The sequence below is a fragment of the Dipodomys spectabilis genome, unplaced genomic scaffold (genome assembly GCF_019054845.1).
Source record: "Dipodomys spectabilis isolate Male_0828 unplaced genomic scaffold, ASM1905484v1 ptg000003l, whole genome shotgun sequence".
NCBI lineage: Eukaryota > Metazoa > Chordata > Mammalia > Rodentia > Heteromyidae > Dipodomys > Dipodomys spectabilis.
Window position 1 is genome coordinate 5,288,376 of NW_024870680.1, and position 20,184 is coordinate 5,308,559.

The 20,184-nt window shown below is 37.2% G+C and overlaps 1 protein-coding gene across 2 annotated transcripts in view; it reads left to right on the forward strand.

The window, feature by feature from the left end:
- Dlg2 (discs large MAGUK scaffold protein 2) overlaps positions 1–20,184 on the forward strand; it is a 2,085,086-nt gene that overhangs the window by 815,655 nt on the left and 1,249,247 nt on the right. The window contains exon 1 of one of the 2 annotated variants that reach the window (XM_042686483.1): positions 10,714–10,815. The exons of the other annotated variant lie outside the window; for it this stretch is intronic. Coding sequence (XP_042542417.1) covers positions 10,714–10,815 — 102 coding nt within the window. Of the gene's footprint in view, positions 1–10,713; positions 10,816–20,184 lie in introns of those variants that run through there. 2 annotated transcript variants of the gene reach the window in all.

Here is a 20,184-nt window from a genome sequence, read left to right on the forward strand (position 1 = left end):
AGAAATATAGGCACATTCTAATATATGAGAGAAAATAATTATTATAAATGAGAGAAAATACACAGCCTATGTTTCTTTGCATCTGGCTTACTTCACTTAGTATAATATTTTTCCAAGTCGTTCTATTTCCTCAGGAATGGGGCAATGCCATTCTTTCTGATGGAAGCATAGAATTCCATTGTGTATATGAACCACATTTTCTTGATCTACTCATCCATTGAGGGGCATTTGGGTTGATTCCCCATTTTAGTTTTGGTGGTTTAAGTTTGGCCGGGTTTGTGGTCATTTCAATAAATTCCCAGGAATGGGACTGCCGAGTCAATGAGAAGCCAACAATTTTTATTTTTTTAAGTCCTGGGGCTTGAACTCATGATCTGGGTGCTGAGATTTTATGCTCAAGTCTATCACTCTACCACTTGAGCCACAGCTTTGCTTCCAGCTTTGTTTTGTTTTGTTTATGTTTGTTTCATAGCTAATTAGAGATGGGCTGGCATCAAATCACAATCCTCAGATCTCAGCATCCTGAGTAGCTAGTACTGTAAATGTGAGTTATAAACACTTGCCTCCAGTATAATTTTTTAAAGATAAATATCAAGTTTATTCTAAAACTTGTATGAAAATTCAAAGTAAATTTGTCAAAACATCTCTCAAAGAAAGGAAGAAAATCAGGCATCTAAACAATCTGAATTTAACAATTATTTTCAAGAGTTGATAATGTAAGCATCACATTTTCAGTATAAATATGGAGAAATAAATCAGAAAGGAAATGAGAGTTTAAAAATAAGAACTCATCCTATAATTTTTGATTTTTTTCTGTATTTTGTTTCTTTTCACTGCTATTGGCTCTTTTTTTATTGTGAGAATAATGTACAGAGGAGTTACAATTACATGGGCAAGATAACGAGTACATTTCTTATCAAGCATTGTTGCCTCCTCTTTGTTTCCCCTTCCCATCCCTTCCCATACTCTCCCCCTCCCCCTACCCAATCCTCCCCCCCACCAAAGTTGTAAAGTTCATTTTTCCACATAGCAACTTGTACATCTCATTGTTGGAATGGGTCCACCTGTATCCCTAGTTAAACGATTTGTTTTATTCCCTTCCCCTCTACAAATTATACCAACATCAAATACAGTGAAAGCATGGGTTATACCGTGGGGGAAGGACATACAAAGCAACATAGAAATCATCTTATAAATATGCTAGAAACAATTACATGAAAGAAAAAAAAACATTTGAATACTTACCTTGGGGTTTTGATTTTTTAGACAGGAACAACTGGATGAATATATGAAAACAATGAATTTACATTCATACCTCCCTTGTACACAATATCAAGTTAAAATTGATGCTATCCCCAATATAATCCTTAAATTGCTAGAAGAAATCAAAGGAGAACATTTTTGTAAACTTTGTATAGATGTAGATTTTTTGGTATTAATGTAAAATTCTAAATCATACAAGAAAAAATAACAAGTTGCAGTTAGTCAATATTAAAAACTGCTTGTTCCAGAAACACTATTGAAACAGTAAATAAGTCTATTTTTCCATACACTGGGAAAAATCCATGTATCATATATATCTAATAAAGAGCTTTTGTCTAGATTATGAAAGAACTCTAAAAACTCAAAAATAAGAAACACACAAAGTCAACTTCAAAGGTAAACAAAAGGTTTGTATATTTCCTAAAAAAGCACACATAAGCACATGAAAAATTTCAATACTATTGGACATCAGGGAAATGCTGATTTAGAAGAACTATGCAAGCTTCTATACATTTTTAGACTGGCTAAAATTAAAATGACTAATAACACCAGGTGTTCATGAAGATGTGAAGGGACTAAACTATTATACCTGAAAGGTGAAAATTTAAATGATGTAACTACTGTAATAATTTAACAATTGAAAAATGTAAACATATCTACCATGTGATCAAATTAACCTAATATAATCTAACAGGCATTTGTTTGCTTTGGGATGGAGGATGGCAAAGAAGGAGAATGGGGGAAGGGGTTACAAGAAAGCATGAATAACTTTTGAAGGTGAGAATTATGTTTCCTACCTTGGTTGTGTTGAAGTTTACAAGCATGTAAAAAGAGAGAAATATAGTTAGTGTTCTATATTAAAAGCAAAGACTTTTTCATGGGCAGTGATAACAATTTTGGCAAACACAATTTAGGTCTTCCATCATATTACACATTGACTGTCCTCATCATACTCATCAGAAGGGAAGAATGTACCAACATTTTCTTTTTGTCTGTCCATCCTGAGGCTTGAACTAAGGGCCTGGGCACTGTCCCTGAGCCTGTTTTTCAAAGACAGTACTCTACAACTTGATCCATGGCTCCATTTCTGGCTGTTTTGGTTGTTATTTGGAGATAAGAGTCACATAGACTTTCCTGTCTGCACTGGCGTTGAACCACTGTCCTCAGATCTCAGCCTCCTTAATGGCCAGGCATGAACCATTAGCTCCTAGCCCAACATTCTTATAATGGGAGTAATTCATGTACTGTACAGAAAGGTAGTTTTCTCATAATAAGCTTTTTTGTATGTGTGGCAGTCCTGGGGCTTGAACTCAGGGCCTGGTCCCTGTCCCTGAGCTATTTTGTTCAAGGATAACACTACCACTTGAGCCCACAGCTCCACTTCAAGCTGATTTGTTGTTAATGGTGGTGCTGGTGCTGGTGGTGGTTCTTAATTGGATATAAGAGTTTCATGGATTTTCCTGTCTTCTCTGGCTTTGGACTTAGCCTCAGCCTCAGCCTCCTGAGTAGCTAGGATTACAAGTGTGGCACCCAGCTTCAAAATGATCTTTCTTTTTAACCAGACATAAAATGGAAATATGGAAAGATTGTCTTTAGGATTTGTACCATCAGCTGAATCCAGCTTACTGAAAGAAAAAAGAGGTAATTGTGTCATGATCTTACATCTGTGGTCTGTGGATTTTAAGAGACATCTGATCTCTTCACAGTTCCAGGGGAGCAATTGCTTCACTGAGTAAATCATTTCACTTAATTTGGGTCTGATTAGCTGAAGGCCCCTGCTTAAAGCATAACAGAGTGGCGCTCTTGCAGATAAGTAAGTCACCTCATTTGGTTCATGCAGCTAGTTGAGCAGGGCCACTATTGTTCAGATGAAAGGCATATGATAAGGAAGATCTATTTGTAGTAAAAGGCACAGAGAGAGAGAGGCGATAGAAAGCCTTTTAAAATGAGCTGCGTCTTTCTTACAGCTTTTTCATGAATTGCTGTTCTCAAACTTGAACTCTGATTTAGGTGGGATTTTGTTGTTGTTTTTTTGACAATGAACTATTTGCCTTTGTTTCACAGATGGGCACACACAATATAAAAATAGAATTAGTGACTTCACAAGAATTTTGCTGTGCTTTGTTCGCATCCATTTGAAATAAGTTTCTTGACTGGTTTTACTTTATAATAGATTGGTAAAAAATGAATGAGTGAAAAATGAATATTACTAAACATTTATTAATACTGTGCAATGCATTCTGATAGGGATTTTCCAATATGATAGTTCACTTAATCTTCATAGAAATCCTTTAATATCAGTGCTATTTTTCATGACCTCATTCTCTCTTTCACTAAAGAGCAGAATTAGCTGTCACAGGGATTAAATGACTAACATAGATTACATAGAATATGTATTAAAACTAGGCCTGGAAATCAACACTGAAATAAAATTTGATAAATAATGACATCTAAGAGTTGTTCTTTTCTTATCTGAATTCTCAAACATAGCACAGAGAATGCTAGTAGGTTTTTGTTTCTTTTCATTTTTGAAACATGATCATGTTATATAGTACAGGCTGACTTGGAACTCACTATGGAGCCCGGGCTGGCTTGAAACTCCTACTCCTCCTGCTTCTGCTAGGAGTGATTGGATTATAGGCATGCACTATCAAGCTTGGTGAGAATATAAAGGGTGCAATAACCAACATGAGAATTCTTAAAACCAACCCATTGCCTTGCCTTATTGGAGATGAGGATAATTCTTTCAGAATACTTGCTGCTAAAAAGAAAATGCCAAGATTGATTATGAATCAATAGGCTGGCATTCTTTGATAAAGGACCTATGCCTTCCACGTAGGAGGAGAGGCTGAATGAGACAGAAGTTTACACTAGCTCACTTGAGGCCTGGGAGAAAGTTATACATTTGACTCATAGGTTTATTTTTTTTCTTATTCATTGGCTTATTGACTTGTCATTCTGTACTACATCTAAATGAGAAAACTATTTTGAGTAAAGGTCAAGTTAAAGGTTGAAATGTGACTCAAAGGCCAACCAGTCTGTAAATGTGACTGGCCAGAAGGTGTCTATAGTAGAAGATGAGGAGTCAGGCAAGTGGAAACAGACTTAGAAATTACAGAGGAATTAGAGAGCTGGAGGTCACCGGAAGCCACAGGGAGAGGAGAATGTGGTGGTAGGATTAGACTGCATTCTCAGTTTGTGGCCTAGTGTGGCCCTTAGTAGGGAAATGCTAACAAAGGGAAGAGGGGAGCCACTGGGAGAGCAACCTGATGAAGAAAGAGCCAAGATTTAGAACTGTTTAGCATAAAATAAGTATTGAGTTTATTCTTTAGGTTTAGGTTTATCTTTTCCTGTTAATGTTTGTTGAAAAAAAAATCAGGGAAGCAATACAGTCTCCTTGTATTGAGTACCAATACAATATAACGGCAACAAGAATTTGGAAGTTCATTATCAGTTAAGTTTTTTAGCATCCTTTATTGCAGAACAGGAAATGAGTAGTTTCAAGACTACTAAATTGGCCAAGTATTCTTATGGATTTAATTATACTTATTAACATTTAATTATATATATATTATATATACTTTACTACTGTGAATTCTGATTTCAAAGCAAAACTTTCCATTAACTTAGAAAATCATTATGAAGATAGTCTCTGCATTACATATTTTAAGAAACTCAATGACATCAGCTGGCTTATAGAACTTATTGATGAATTATTCACATATTTCTATTTGTATTTAATATTAAATGAAAAGACTTCAGTTTTCTCTGGAAGAGAGGAGAGAGAAGAGAATGCAGAGATTGAAATGGCACAGCTATTAGTGGCAAAAATGTAGTGTTTCTGATTGTCTCCAAATTGCTATGTTTTCTAAATCTTTTATACTTGCTTTATAGGAGTCGAAGGGAAGAAATCACTCCACAATGTTAAATAGCAAACTAGCAGACTCCATTATGGAAAGTAAAGGAAAACCTGTAATGTGTTTGCTGTAAATGTTAGGCAGTATGAACTGCCTGGCCCTCAACCTAGAATGCTTGGTTTCAAATCCCAGGTCCATCCCCCAATTAAAGCTTTACAAACCAATTCTCCTTCCTGCCTTCCCTCTATCTTTTCTTACTCTATTGGCATCAGGTTGAACATGTGCTATTTCTTAATTACCAATATGAGAACAAAAAAGTTTTTTTTATTGTTTAAAGAAGTGTTAAAAAAAACCACTGCAATCCAATCTTTTCTCTTCTGGAATAAGAACGTCATGTTCTTAAGACAAGCTGTTCCTCTGTCATGGCATGACATGGACCAAAGTCACAAGCAAGTAGTTGAGAAAGAAATAAACATCTTTACTTGAAAGCCATGAACATTTTTTCCATCTTGTTGTTGTTGTTAGTTTGATTCATTTATACAGATAATATGCAGGTTTAGTACTTTGCTTGGGCAAGTAACTTAATCTCTTTCATCTTCTCTTTTGATGAGTTGTGATGATTAAATAACTTGGTTTATAAAATAGATTAGGGATAAATGCATGAAATATTCTCTGAAGAAACATTAGTCCCATTGCCTAGTGTTTATCCATTTCTATGGTGTAAAGTTTCCCTCAGAACTGGTTTGAAGCTATCAGCATTCCATCACTGAAGGGGAAGTTGAGGGGTCACACAATCAGCCCTAATGAGGAGTCTATGGTAATCTACTGAATTTAGAGCCATGCACATAAAATATTGCATTAGTGCCTGTCAAATAGCAAACCCAAAGAAGGCTTCATTTTTTTTTTTTTTTGTCGGTCGTGGGGCTTGAACTCTGGGCCTGGGTGCTGTCCCTCAGCTCTTCAGCTCAAGGTGAGCGCTCTACCACTTGAGCTACAGCGCCACTTCCCGTTTTCTGTTGGTTTATTGGAGATAGGAGTCTCACGGTCTCTCCTGCCCGGGCTGGCTTTGAACAGCGATCCTCAGATCTCAGCCTCCTGAGTAGCTAAGATTACAGGTGTGAGCCACCAGCGCCCGGCAAGGCTTCATTTTTCTAAGCATCAGTGACTAAATAAAATGGGTGCTCAAATTTCCTTTGTACTCTTAAAAACTTTTATTTGAAGGCCACTCAGAGAGGTTTGGCCTTGGAAGTAAATTTAGAGATGATCTATTATGTCCACTTCAACTTAATATATTAGAAAAGTGAGGCACAGAGAAGCTGGTGAGCTTGTTCAAAAAAGCAGTCAGTAGAAACAAAGGAGGAGGCTACAATGCTTGATAAGAAATGTACTCACTATCTTGCCCATGTAATTGTAACCCCTCTGTGCAGTATTTTCACAAAAAAAAGCAGTCAGTAGAAACAAGGAATCTAGCACCGAGCGTCTCATCAACTTTTCCTCTCTAATATAAACAAATTTTGTTTAAAAATTCCATGGATAGGATCAGCAAAGGAATACAAGATGAATTACCAGCTGATTTTTCTTCCCCTAGCCTGATTTTCCATTAGAGATAGAGTAATAATAAAAGATTGAAACAAAACCCTAGTGAGATTTATTGATAACATTTTTGTGATCATGAGTCCATTTTGAGGAAAGAAGCCATTTGATAAAATGTTTTTGTGTAGTTGTATTATAAAAGCGAGCTATTATGAAGAGCTATAAATGTTGCCAATCACTGAAATGTCTAAATAAGGATATTTTAGTTATTAGAATGAGTGCATCATCTGGCATTCCCCAGTAATATCTCCTCCTAAAAATATTGCAGTACACCCCCATGCAGCATACTCCCAAATTAGTGCTTTTTGTCAGACCCAGGAGGCAATGAATTTATATCTTAAGGTAACAGTGACTCATTTTTGTAACCATAGTGGCTGCTGACTATAGCTTGGAGAATACATTGTCATGGCACCAGGGCCTCTACTTTCCTCTCCACCCTTCAATTCACTCCAGAGTTATTACTGGGAGATAAAAGCAAACAGAAAACATTTTGTCAAATGTATATAAGCCATAGAGATACACACAAATGGCCATAAACACACAGAGTTGAAATAGACACAAAAATGAACTTTCATAGATTGAAATTAAACATAAAAGATGACTGAAATTTAATATTGAGTTTTGCTTCACTCAGACTTATTAGTCAGATCCAGCACAACCTATCAAATGGGGAATAACATAACAGCCTTTGAATACTGCCCTAGAATAAGAGGTCAGCCTTAACTTGGGTAATTCATTAGGGAAAGACTGTGTTAGATATTATTGGATCATCACGATATAGAGCATACAATACTTTTGGGGTGTTTGAAATCCAAATTATAGGCTAATGAATAAGGGAAATATTATACAACATTTTTAGAATCTATTCTCCTTTAGAAAAAGCAGCCATAATTATAGACACTCTGTAGGTGGAAATGCTCACACAATCACACGTTTTATGGTTAACATAATGGGATAAAATGCTAAAGGATACACTTAATCTGTAAATGCAACCGAAAAGATTTCACAAAGTGCCTCAAACAAAACTCTTCCTAAAACGGGATAGCATACTTAAGAGCAACACACACACACTCACACGTACACACTCACAAAATCAGAGATACTTCATTAGATATTTACTACGTTGAATCAACCTATTCCTAACAGATGAAGTAGGTAATTCCTTCTGCACTTTGTGTGAGAATAGCAAAGTTTAAAGTATGCCTGCCCTCTTCAGTTAGAGCCAGGTTTAACTCAGCTTTGACAGTCTTTCCATACTATTTTTTGCTCATTCTTTGTTCCATATTGATTTCTCTACAAAGAGGTCTTAATTTCATAGGCTGTGCCCATATTCCTCTCACAAGGGGGCTGATTAAAATTGTAGTTTTTCTGACATCCTCAGCCTATGGAACTAAAATGTAGAGCTCGGGCACAATCAGGTTTACTTTCCATTAACTTAGGACAGGAAGCTTTGGGTGGGAGAGTTAAAAGTGTCGAAGATGCTATATTCAACTTGGCAGGATTTGTTGTTGTTGTTCTTACTGGAACACAGGCACCTTCAAGGATGAAGCACAGAGTGATACTGAGACTTGTTAATTTTGAGTTTAATTGGCAATTCCTCTGGTTGGAATTGCATCAGGGTAGTGTTCTAGGAAAGTTTGCTATGGATACTTAGAACTACATAGTTCCCCTATGTCAAGTATCTGAGCTTAGTACCTCTGTAAACTTGAAATCACCACATTTAAGTGTATGTGGCAGGCTTAACTTTCTAAAAAAATTTTAGGGATTGGAGTCTTGCTTTTGACTTGTGTGATCTCCAAGTAATTCCTTCCTTCTTTTCTTCCTTCCTTCATTCCTTCCTTCCTTTCTTCCTTCCTTTTTTCCTTCTTTTTCTTTCTTTCTGGAAGGATTGGCTTTGAACTCAAGGGCTTTACTCTTACTAGCCAGAGGCTCTGCCAATATGCCAGGCCTCCAATCCTTTTTGCACTGGTTATTTTTGAGAAGGGTTGTTGCTTCCCACTTAACACATGCCTTAACCTTAATGTATCTATTTCATTTAAGCTCCTTGTCCTAGCCCAGCTTCTTCATTTGGTACAGGCATCTCCTGGACTGCTCAGCCTAAGACAGGCCTCAAACCATAATTCTCCCACTCTCAGCCTCCCAACAAGGCAAAGTTAGGATGACAGGAAGAAACACATCCCACTATACACATCTGTGGAAGAAGAAGGAGTCTCATAAACTTCTTGTTGGAGCTGGCCTTGTAATTGTCCTGCTTTCAGTAGCTAGAAGTACAGGCACAAGCCACTGATGCTCTGCTGGGATGTTCTGGTTTTTGTTCCAACTATCTCACACCCACCACTTTGCTCTGAAGCTTATCTTCATGCCTTATTGATTATGAGACCTGCTTAAGTAGAATAGCCTCAGGGTCTCTGGCTTTTGTTTTCCTCTAGAAAAATTGTATCCAATCACAACTAACCCTTAGGTTATAACTGGAGATAAACAATATGAGTAAAGAGCTGCTGCTTGGACTTGGGTATGGTTTATTATGTCTGTGGAGGCTTCACAGCTCTTCAGTGCAGAGTTTCACAGCCGGGCCACATTGATGAACACACAAGGGGCCCAGAGCCTGTGAATGCCTTCCACACCACCACATGGATCACCAGAGCCAGCTTTAAAGCCCTAATATTTTTCTGTCTTTTTACTAACCATGGTGTAGCTTGAGACTATGAAGTGGCGCTCAAAAAGTGTTGCATAGACTGACTTCCTGCCCAGCAGTCTCCATAGCACTTTTTAAAATCTCCCATAAGCGATTCTGCAGCTGTGCCAGCTTCAGGCAGACTTTTTTTTAAAAGTATTTTTGCAATGTTGACAGCCTCCATCCAAAAAACAAAAACAAAAACAAAGCATCCATCAGCCTTGTCATTCCTACTTGGAGAATAACATAAACTCTTCTGGGAGCCACTAAAACATCAAGGTGGACAGAAGGTGGATCCTTTCTTTCTGAGTTTGAAAAATATTCTTAGCAGAGAAAAACCTGAGCCTTGAGGTCACTTCGATCACCCCCGGGGACTGAGTAGGCTTGCTGACCAGAGCTGACCCTGCCAGGCAAGAGCGAAAGCTGGGCCGACCCTTTCTACCCCAGACCTCTGCAGGCCACACGTTCCCCTCCCCTGTCCCCTGCTCGCCTGGCTGGAGGCCGGGAGGATGCTCCGGTTGCTGGGCGCTGGCCTCCTGATCCCAGGATCTCGGACCTCGGAGGTCATCTACACTCCGGAGGACATCACGGTGGGGGCCCGTGTGTGGTCTCCGGGTCTCCCCTCGGCTTGGGGAGCCCCCCAGTGCATGCTACCCCAGGCGCCCCTGGGTGGTCCAGAGCATGCTCCTTGCTTGCTAGCTCTCTCAGCTCCCTCAGCTGCCAGGCTCCCAGCGCTTGCTTCCCCTGCTGGCCCCTCCCTCCCACCCCACTTGCCTGGCCAGCGCTCCCTATGGTTACTCTAGATTGCAGCAAGCCACTGGCTTTTCACCAAATCGGGAGCTGCAGTATGGCTTTCTCTCCCCTTTCCTCTCTCCAGAGGGAATAACTGCTAATCCTTTGCAGCTTGTATGACAATCCTGTGTGGCCGGGCGAGTAGGCGGGCACATCTTTGACATGCTAATATTGCCCCGCCTTCTGTGATACCTCCTCTACAAGCTTCTCGCTGCCTTTGATTATTTTTTTAAATTTTCATTTCTAATTATTATTATTTTTAAAATTTGCTCTTCCTCAAATCCAACACAGTGGGAGAACCCTTCTTGGTTTGTCCCTTCCCCCACTCCTCTTTCCCCAGGAAAGAGAGACCCTCTGAGACGCTTGCTCGCTCGGTTACTTGCCCGCTGCAGCCTGGCTTCTACGTGGTCCGGGATGGCTAAGCTGGGCGCAGGGGGCAGCGAGCCGAGTGCCAGCTCGGTCTAGGCGGCCGCTCCATGTGCCCGGGCGAGCACCGGTCCCACAGCGAGCTGCCACTGCCGCAGCCCGGAAGGAATGTCCCCTGTTGTTAAGGACCCTGACTGTTTTACACCAATGATTTGCCACTGCAAAGTTGCTTGCACCAACAACACTTTGTCGTTGATGTTTGGATGCAAGGTAGGACAAGGGATTCGTGTCCTTTTTTTTTTTTTCTCTTCCTTAAATGCATGCTGTGCCTCCCTTGGGAGTGCAAACAATTCCTTTTGTTGTCTGTTTGTATGTCTGCTTATTGGAACAGTGACAGAAGCGAAGTGGTGACTGCTTGTCTTCTCAGGAGCAGGAAGGGTTAGGGCATCCGCAAAACCCCTTGATATTCCAGTCAGATGCTAGGCTGTTAAGTTGGTGGTGACAGGATCCGGACTCCAGCATGCAGAAGATCCGATACATCTTGGAAAGGGGGCGTCTTAGGGATCTGCTTGCTTTGGGATCTTATGCGTTTAGCTAGTGACTGAGCTGGTGGCCGATTTGGAAGCTCCTGAACTCAACACTGATCATCGCCCACTGGAGCCAGCCCGCAGGTGATGGGACATGGCGAGGTCCAAGTACCCCGGGGTAAAATGGGACACACCAATGTGCAATTTGATGCTTTTAAAGTTAAGGGGCTTCTTTTCATTTTAGATAGAAAATCGGAGTCAAATTCATGCCCATCCCCCCTCAATTGTGTGACTGACTTTTACACAATTTATTTGAAATCAGCATACCAAACATTTCCTCAACAGATAAGAGCTCTCCATGAGGTTTGTAGGTAGTAATTATTCTACCTGGGATTTTGCTAAACTTGACTGGTGTTCTCAAGTAAATGAAGTTCAAAGGTTTTGGAAGCAAGGTTACCAGTTACCATTCCCTGCTCCTTGTCTGAAATAATGTTAATAGAGCTTTCTGATTGGACCTTGTGATGCGCTCGCTGAACTTATGTTTGAAAAGTCTTTGCCCGTGAATGATCTGAGTATGTGTAACGTGTAACATGCTTCTAGGATACAAGGCTTTACTTTCTAACCAGAACTCGGCTGGGTTCCTTCAGCCAGTCTTTCTGAGACACTTACTGCTTATGATACCGTGACTTCCTCAAATATGTGAGTGGTGGATGGGGAGCAGAGGTATTGCTTCCTCTAAATCACTGAAAACTCAGTTCTGTGAACAAGAATCACGCGATTCCAGTTGTTTTGAAATACAGTACCAGAGACTGAACTGTTGGTAAACACTTTAGTATCCATCCTGTTATACTGGCTAGCTTTTCCATAGAGAATTTTCTCTTTCTTTATGGCCTCAGATTTCCTTCTATTAAAAAAGAGAGTAGTGTAGCTGATAAAATCTCTAGGATCCCTCCACCTCGAATATTTTCTGAAGATGTCATTAATAAAATAATTTGCTGGTCACATTATTGCACAACATGTACATATATTCTATATGATGGATTGTACTCAGTGGTCAGTTTTAAAAATAATTATACATACCCAGGAGTGGTTCAATTCTCCTTTTTGAAAACCCTGAAAAGGTCTCAGGATGTTTGAGGGTTTATACATTCAACTTTGTCAGGAAACCCTATGTGAAGGAATTGCACCAATAACTAACTAGTTAGCCCTCTCCTCGCTTGTCTCCACCCTCTTCTGATTGCACTTGGCACAGCATCTTAGCAATGGCTATGTTTTAAAACCCATTCCCACAAACTTAGGAGAATTGCTTTTGCAATGCTAAATGCATATTAACAAGGGTAAAGTATTTGTCAGGGGAAATTAAACACAACTTAATAATTGAATAAGCTATGCGATTGGTGTGGAGCATGTTGTTGAATATTCAGCCACATTTTCAAGCACATTTTCAGAGATACTTCTTTTAGGCTGTTATGTTTCCCTTGATTTTCAAACCATCTTGGAGGAAATTGGTTATAATTATAATCACACATTTTTAGAGGCTAGTTAATTACATTAGTTTAACCTCCTTTTACTTTTCTTTTTTTCTGGTGTTCTGGTTTAAAAAGTTCACTTTGTGATAGAGATTAATGTCAATAGAGTTAAATACCTAAGTCAGGTAAGTTGGTTAACATTTTTTGAGAAAATGAATTAAGTTTTGAAGATAAATTTTACTATAAAGTTTCTTTCTCATTCTATTTTGATTTAATCTATCCTTATTCTATTTATTTTGTCAAGTATTTGAATATGGTAACTTTTAAAAACCCTATGTAATGGTATGAATTAATGTATTGTAATCACACTTTCCTGATGTTAATTATGTACTGGCTAATGTAAGGTTTTACCTTAGATGAAGAAAGACTATTGAAACTTTTTACCCTGTTTCTTATAGTGAAGTTCTTCAACACTATATGTCAGATCATAACTCTCCATAATTTCAACTACTTGCCTGTCAGATAGGCTTAGGTTTCAAAACTAGATTCCCTATCTACTAGGTACATGATTCTTTCATGTGTAAAATGGCCTCAATTATAAACTACTACATTATGTAGTAATGTACTGTTACTGAGGAAGAAAAGTTCAACAGGATACAAATAATACTGACAGTACTTAGTCTATATACATTCACCAAATACTTGGTGGTTTATATAGTCTTGCTTATTTTCATATCTTCAATGAGGGGAGTTCATTCCTTCTAGAAGGAACCTCTTTGACAGCTAAAATATTTGTTTTTTTTTTAATTTTTGGCCAAGTTGTTCATCCTTGCTATAAGCTAGATCATTATGTTTCTCAATGTTATATTACTTAGTCTAGGCTAATATACATACAGTTTAGTATAAGTTATATCATTATGCTTCTTCAAGTTGTATTACTTATTTAGACTAATATACATATTTATATGTGGCTAAAACACTCACAAAGTGAGGCTTTGAAAATAAATGACCACTGATATTGTTGTTCTATCCAATCAACATCTTTCACTGAGCCACAACCGTGGTGGACACTGGAGACATGACCAAACATAGTTCTTATCCTCTCCTGCTTCAGTCAAATGATGTGGCAAAGGACTTTATAATTGTCCTATTGATCTAAGGAAAATATACAATAATGATTTAAGTGGATCTTTTGACCAAGGAAGGTAGAATTTAAGTAGCTAGATCATGGAAACATATATTTGAGCAATACATTTTCTGCAATATTGTTTCACTGTTCTCTAGGAAGAATGAAAATAAAATTATTAATATGGACATTTATCTTCTTTCCTGGAAAGTAGTTATATTGGCAATGTCTAAAGCAACACTCATGTGTAGACCAAACTGTCAGTTTCAAAAAACACCAAAATCATTCCTGTTATTGGGAGCTACTAATGTTTTAAGGATGCTGAGTAATTTGAGCTTGCAAAGTAGAACACCCTACTTATAATATTTTGTCACTTAGTCATCTCCACAGCCTTCTTTGCTGTAAGCCAGCTATCATTCTGTTTGGTTAGCTACCTATATAACTAGGATTATAAATTTAGAGTGTCTCTCTGTGCTAGGATCTATCCTAGCTACTCCTATACAAACTGCAGATGCAAATGGAAATATGACAGGGTTCTTTTCTTCTAGGAATACCAAGTCTGTTGAGGGAAGTAATTCTACTCCCAGCCCTGAAGTGCAGAGTACCTATGGCATCTGTAAATTCTCAGGAGGAAACAAAAATGTCCTCATTCCCAAGATTGTCTCCATTATACCCTCTTCTTGAACCAGGCTATTGTGATTGCCAGACAATGCTGCTTATAGAAATGGGATTCCATGGAAAAGGAGGCTTTCCCAATAGCTTGATATTTTCTGCTCATAGCATTTTAAGAGTTATTATCACAGGATAAGCATTAGTTCTACCTCCACTTAACTACATTTTCTCTACCTGCAAAGATAGAAGTTCTGAATAGAATTCCAATGTCCACTCTCTGTATTATTCTTGTTCATAGTTACACTGTAAGGATCAGGAGTTTCATTCCCTTATTTTAGCTACCAACATTTCAAGAAAAAAAAGAGCACAAACAAACAAGTGTAAAGCATTTATTATTTTTCTATTCTTAGCATACTTTGTTGTTGTTTTGGTAGTACTGGTCTTTGAAACCAGAGCTGACCACTTGTCTTCTAGGCATGCATTTTACAAATTGAAGACTAATGCTGAACCCTTTTGATGATGTACTTATTTTTCAGAGTTGGTCTTGTGCAATCACACTGTGATCATTCTTCTTAAACATCTCACATATCTGTCATTAAAGATGTGTGCCAGCATGCTTTATTTTTTGGTTAAAAGAGGAGTTATTGTGTTTTTTCCCCTCCAGGCTGTTCTTAAACCCCCATCCTTCCAATCTCCAACTTGTAGAGATACTCTATCTTTTAGAAAGATATTGTAGCACACACATACATTTTTAGATACTCTTAGACAGTTTAATTATAAGATAATAGCTATGTTAATTGTCTTGACAATAGAAACTATTTTGCTATGTATAAGTATGACAAAATGTCATATTATATACCTTAAATCTATACAATAAAAAAGATATAACAATAAAATTTGAGGAATCATTCTCTCTGTTCCCAAAAACTATTTGTTAATGCAAGATCTCAAACTGTTCAATCAAACTATTCAGCCCTTAAGCCAAATCATTTTTCTTTAATATTCTCTTTGATGCATTATGATAGAGAAAAGTTCTTTAAAATGATGTGAAACCCTCTAGCCTATTTTACCAGTGAATAGTTGAACATGTTATAAACTGTCCTGTCCTCAAAGGAAAGGACTCATAAGGCAGAAAGCAAGTTATCTTTCTTCTATATGATAACTGACCCGAAGAGAGGAGAGAAAGTAAGGAGGAGGTTAAATTAGAAGAAAATAGGACAGAAACTCTGGAATTGAAAGGCAAAAGTGATGAGTTCAAGCACTGAATCAGTGAAAGAATGAGGTGTTTAACAAGCTTTCCATTCCATGGTAATCAGGGAAGCAGAGAAAAAAATAGGGCATAATGATAGGGAATAAAAGGAGGAAAAGATGAGGAAAAAGAAAATTGGCAGAGAGCACAGGGGAACTGTCAGCACCACCCTGGCGGACAGTTCCTAAAGCCCTTTGGATATCTCCATTTTCTCAGTCTTTCTCAGTCCTTCTGCCTCCTAAGGAAGCATAAGAGAAAGGAATGGTTTCCTTTGCTTGTTTCTTTATTTCAATGACGCCAGCATTGTTTGTAAAAGAGTGATGGTAATGGTACCAGAAAGCTCATCAGCTAATATATGACTGTGTATTTTTTGTCACTGGCAGGACTGATTTCCTCTGAGTATTTTCATGGTTTTTTTTGTTTTTAATTTATTTTAATATGTGACTATTTCCCTTCCCCTCTGTTGAAATAAGTTAGAAAGACAGACAATTAAAAGAGAACAAATTATAGAAGACACTTAGGTTCACAGAGGACTAGAGATAATTATTAGCCTTTCAGTGTACAAACACACGCATACATTATTATTATTATATTATTATTATTTCTATTCTGTTTTGGTTGGTCTATACATTATTATTCCAGTATTAGTCTGTTTTGGTTGGCCTATACATTATATGTTTGAAAATATAGCTGTAATTCAGTTGGATTTGGATTTGAATAGTTTTATTAGGTTTTCAGAGCATATTTTCTTAACTATATAATGATTAATCATTCTTATTGTTGGTTATTTAGTCCTTGCCACCTAAAACTTATTTCCTGGGAAATAAGTGTTTGATTTGAAGGTACTTCCTTAAAAGAATAAAATATGTGAAATTATTATGCAATATTTTAAAGTTTATGATGCTTGATAAAGGATATATATTTTAAAGATGGATGTATAAATTTGCATTGCCATATTACATTACATTCTCCAGTGCTAAACAATCTGCCTTTATCTAATGGAGAATAAATAAGAGGCCATTTATTAGCATGTTAATAGAATTAAAAGTTGTTAGGCTTTAAGTTTATAAGAGTCTCATGACTGTATTGGTGTGTCCAGCTTAGGAATTCTAAAGAGCTGGGTGCTGATGGTTCATGCCTGTAATTCTAGTTACTCAGGATGCTGAGATCTAAAGATTGTGGTTCCAAGTCAGCCTGGGCAGAAAAGTTCCCATAAGATTCTCATCTCCAATTAACCACTCAAAAACCAGATATGCACTGTGGCTCAAGTGGTAGAGCACTGGACAGTGCGCAGGCCCTGATTTCAAACCCACAACCAATAAATAAATAATAATTCTAGTGTCAAAAAATCCAAATGTTTGCAGTGGATACATTAAGGAGAAAGGTATTCATATTGCCCAGGCATTCGTGCTGTTTTAGTACACATCTGACCTGCTGTCATGTGTCCAGCACTTCCAGGTGCTTTACAAACGGCACTTCAATCTTAACAATTACACTTTGAGATAAGTACAATCGGCATCCTAATGTTATAGTCGGGGAAACTGAGCCACTAAGGGTTTATTTAAATAACATTCCCTAAATAATATATATCCTAAGTAGCACAGGCAAAATTTGAGCCTAAGTAGTATAAATCTAAAGTCCACACTTATTCCCAGAAATAAATGCAGTACCTGGTCAAATAGCAAGTTCCTTCCTCTAGCTACCTTTAAGCTAAAGTCATTTGCAAAAATACAATGTACATACATCTTTCTGGCGACATACATGAATCTGAGTCTAAGGCACACTCCTCAGAGGACAGAGCTTTATTCCACAAGCCATTTCTTCTGCAAGAAGTTAGAACCCACACACCATATTTCATAACATCCATGCTCTCATTTTTTACATGAGGTTACTAAATCATGTAGACAGGAGGTTCCTTACTGAAGGTCACCCAGATAATCAGAGTCATAGCTGTAACCAGGTCTCCTACTTTCTCACTCAGTGCTATTCTTTCTATGTCATGATGTCTAACTATGAACTGGAAGTTTGGGACTCTAAAAGAAGCTGACATACTTCATCCTAAGAAGCAGGAAAAAGAATACTTCCCACAAGGGTGTTGAAAGGCTTAAGTGAGATATCACATCGGAGAAGATTTAGCACAATGTCTGGCAAATGGTAACACAAGCATTGCTTTGCATTTTGTTAAAGGTGGTTTGCATATATTTGAAGGAGGTAGAGATTGTCCATAACATAGCATTTGGTTAAGAACACTGAAATACACCCACCACTAACGAAGTGTTTTTAAAACTACCAAAATATTTTCAAAATGGTTTAAGTACAAAAGGGAGAACCTAGAAACTGACATAGTTCTCACACCTCCAAAACATCCTAGAATAAACCTGACCCAGAAAAAGAAAATGAAAAATGAGCTAATGAATGAAACAGGTGCTAAAAGTACCAAACAGGCAGGCAGCATAGGACCTGTCACCTTTCACCAAGTAGTGCTTGCTAGTTCAAGGTCTTCTATTTCTTTTCTTTTAATAGAAATTTGGGGAGAAAATCTAAATATTATAAGAATGATTAATTATTATGCTGCCACTAAAATTCTAACAAAATAATGTTGAGTCATAGAATTTAGAATCCTGAAAAGCTCACACATTATGGAAACTTATTTTTTCTTATAGCTCTTTAGGTAATGTTCTAAAGTTCCCTTTGAATTAAATTACTCATAGACACCTTTCAATTACCCTTTACACTTATAGTTGTACTCTTCAGTTGTAAATTATGTTTACATATCTCTTTGCTCATCTGTAGTATGAGCTACTTAAGGACAGTTAAAGTACTTAAAGTAGTGCCTGAAAGATCCAGTAAATAGAAATGTTTCTGTTCTTTAAAAGGCAGTCAATAAATACTTGATAAACAAATGAGCATATGATATAAATGTTCATAAATGCATGTTGAGTGAATAATTGAAAAGATGTTCATTTTTGTTGTCATTCATGAAGAATCCCTTTATGTTGTCAAATTTTCTATCATCTCATAGCCTCTGATAGGTTGAGGCAAGTTCAAAATACTACTCTTTTGTTTGGTGGTTACTTTCATGTATTAGCATGACCAGAGCAAGCAGAATCTGGGCCTTCGGTCAAGTATTATTCTGAGTCTGTCTTCAGAGTTGTTTCTGGAGGATATTATAGTTGGATTTGGTCAACTGAGTAAAGTATATTGCCCTCCTTAAGGTGAATAGGACTAATTCAACTAATTAAAGACCCGACTAGAACAAAAAATGCCAAGTGAGAGGGAAATCTCTCTTGTCTGCTTCATGCTGTAACACTGGCTTTACTGACCTTTAGACCAGAAATGAAAACATTAGCTCTTCTTGGGCCTTAAGCTGAGGGCTCCAGACTAGAACTTATACCAGGAACACCATTACCTTTTCCAAATCTTAGGTGTTTGGGCTGAGATTGAAATGGTACATTGGCTCTCTTAGGTCTCTAGATTACTGACTGATGATCTTAGGACTCTGCATAGTCAAGAGAACAAATTCATATATACACTTTTTTATGTTTATGTGTGTATGAGTACACACATATACATAGATACTAAATAGATAAGTAAATATAGATAAGTAAATACCTGTTTTTGTCTGTTTGCATATACTTAGATAACATGAGATAAATAGATTTGTGTGCCTGGTTCTGTGTATATATGTGCATGTGAATGTATATACATGTAAAGGCACATATACATGTATATTTGTACATGCATATGCACATACTGTTAGCTAAACAGATAGGTAGCTATAGATATATAAATACTATGTCTGTTTCTCTCAAGAGCCTTGACTACCTAATGGTTCTGAGGTGAGATGCCTGGACACAGCAGCAGAATTAAAGCTTTCTGTTCTAGAAAGGTACAGAGAAGCTAATAGATCATAAATACAATTGAATCTCCATACCACAGCGGATTTGATGCAATTAAGGTTGTTTTCTCATGTGACTATGGATTCAGTTGGTTATAAATCACAGGTCACCCATAAATCATGATGTAACAATGTAAAGAACATCTAAAGCTACTCTAACAACTTCTGCATCTGTATTTACTTAAAAGAAATTATTGTCAGACTTAAGAACACATTATATGTTATGGTGATAAGGGAAGTACAGTAATACCTTTTCTCATGTAAATTTAAATGCTCAGGTGAAATAGAATAAGAATACTAACTTAGATAATACCTTCTGGAATCTTTCATAATGACATTATTTTTCAGACAAAAATTGGTGTATTTGTGTTTTACGCATAATATAGAATGCATTATTTTGATGGTATTTCATTACGTTACCTTTGTTAGAGCTTTATTCCTACTTTATAAGGTAATCTAAATCATTATGTTTGATCACTGAATACAACACATTCAGAATCTCTAAATTTTGTTGTAATGCTTTGGAACTAGATTAACATCATGTTATGGATTAAAACAGCTAGAGATTAATTATATCATTACATCATTATATAATCTATGATAAATATAAACTGATGTAATGACATAATTAAATACTTATTAGTAATGTCACCTTCATAAGATTTCAAATAATTTCGTAACAATCAGCATGCTACTTGTCTTGTTATCTAATAGTAGGAGTCATTGACTCTTTTCCCCCCTCAGAGCTATGTCCTCAA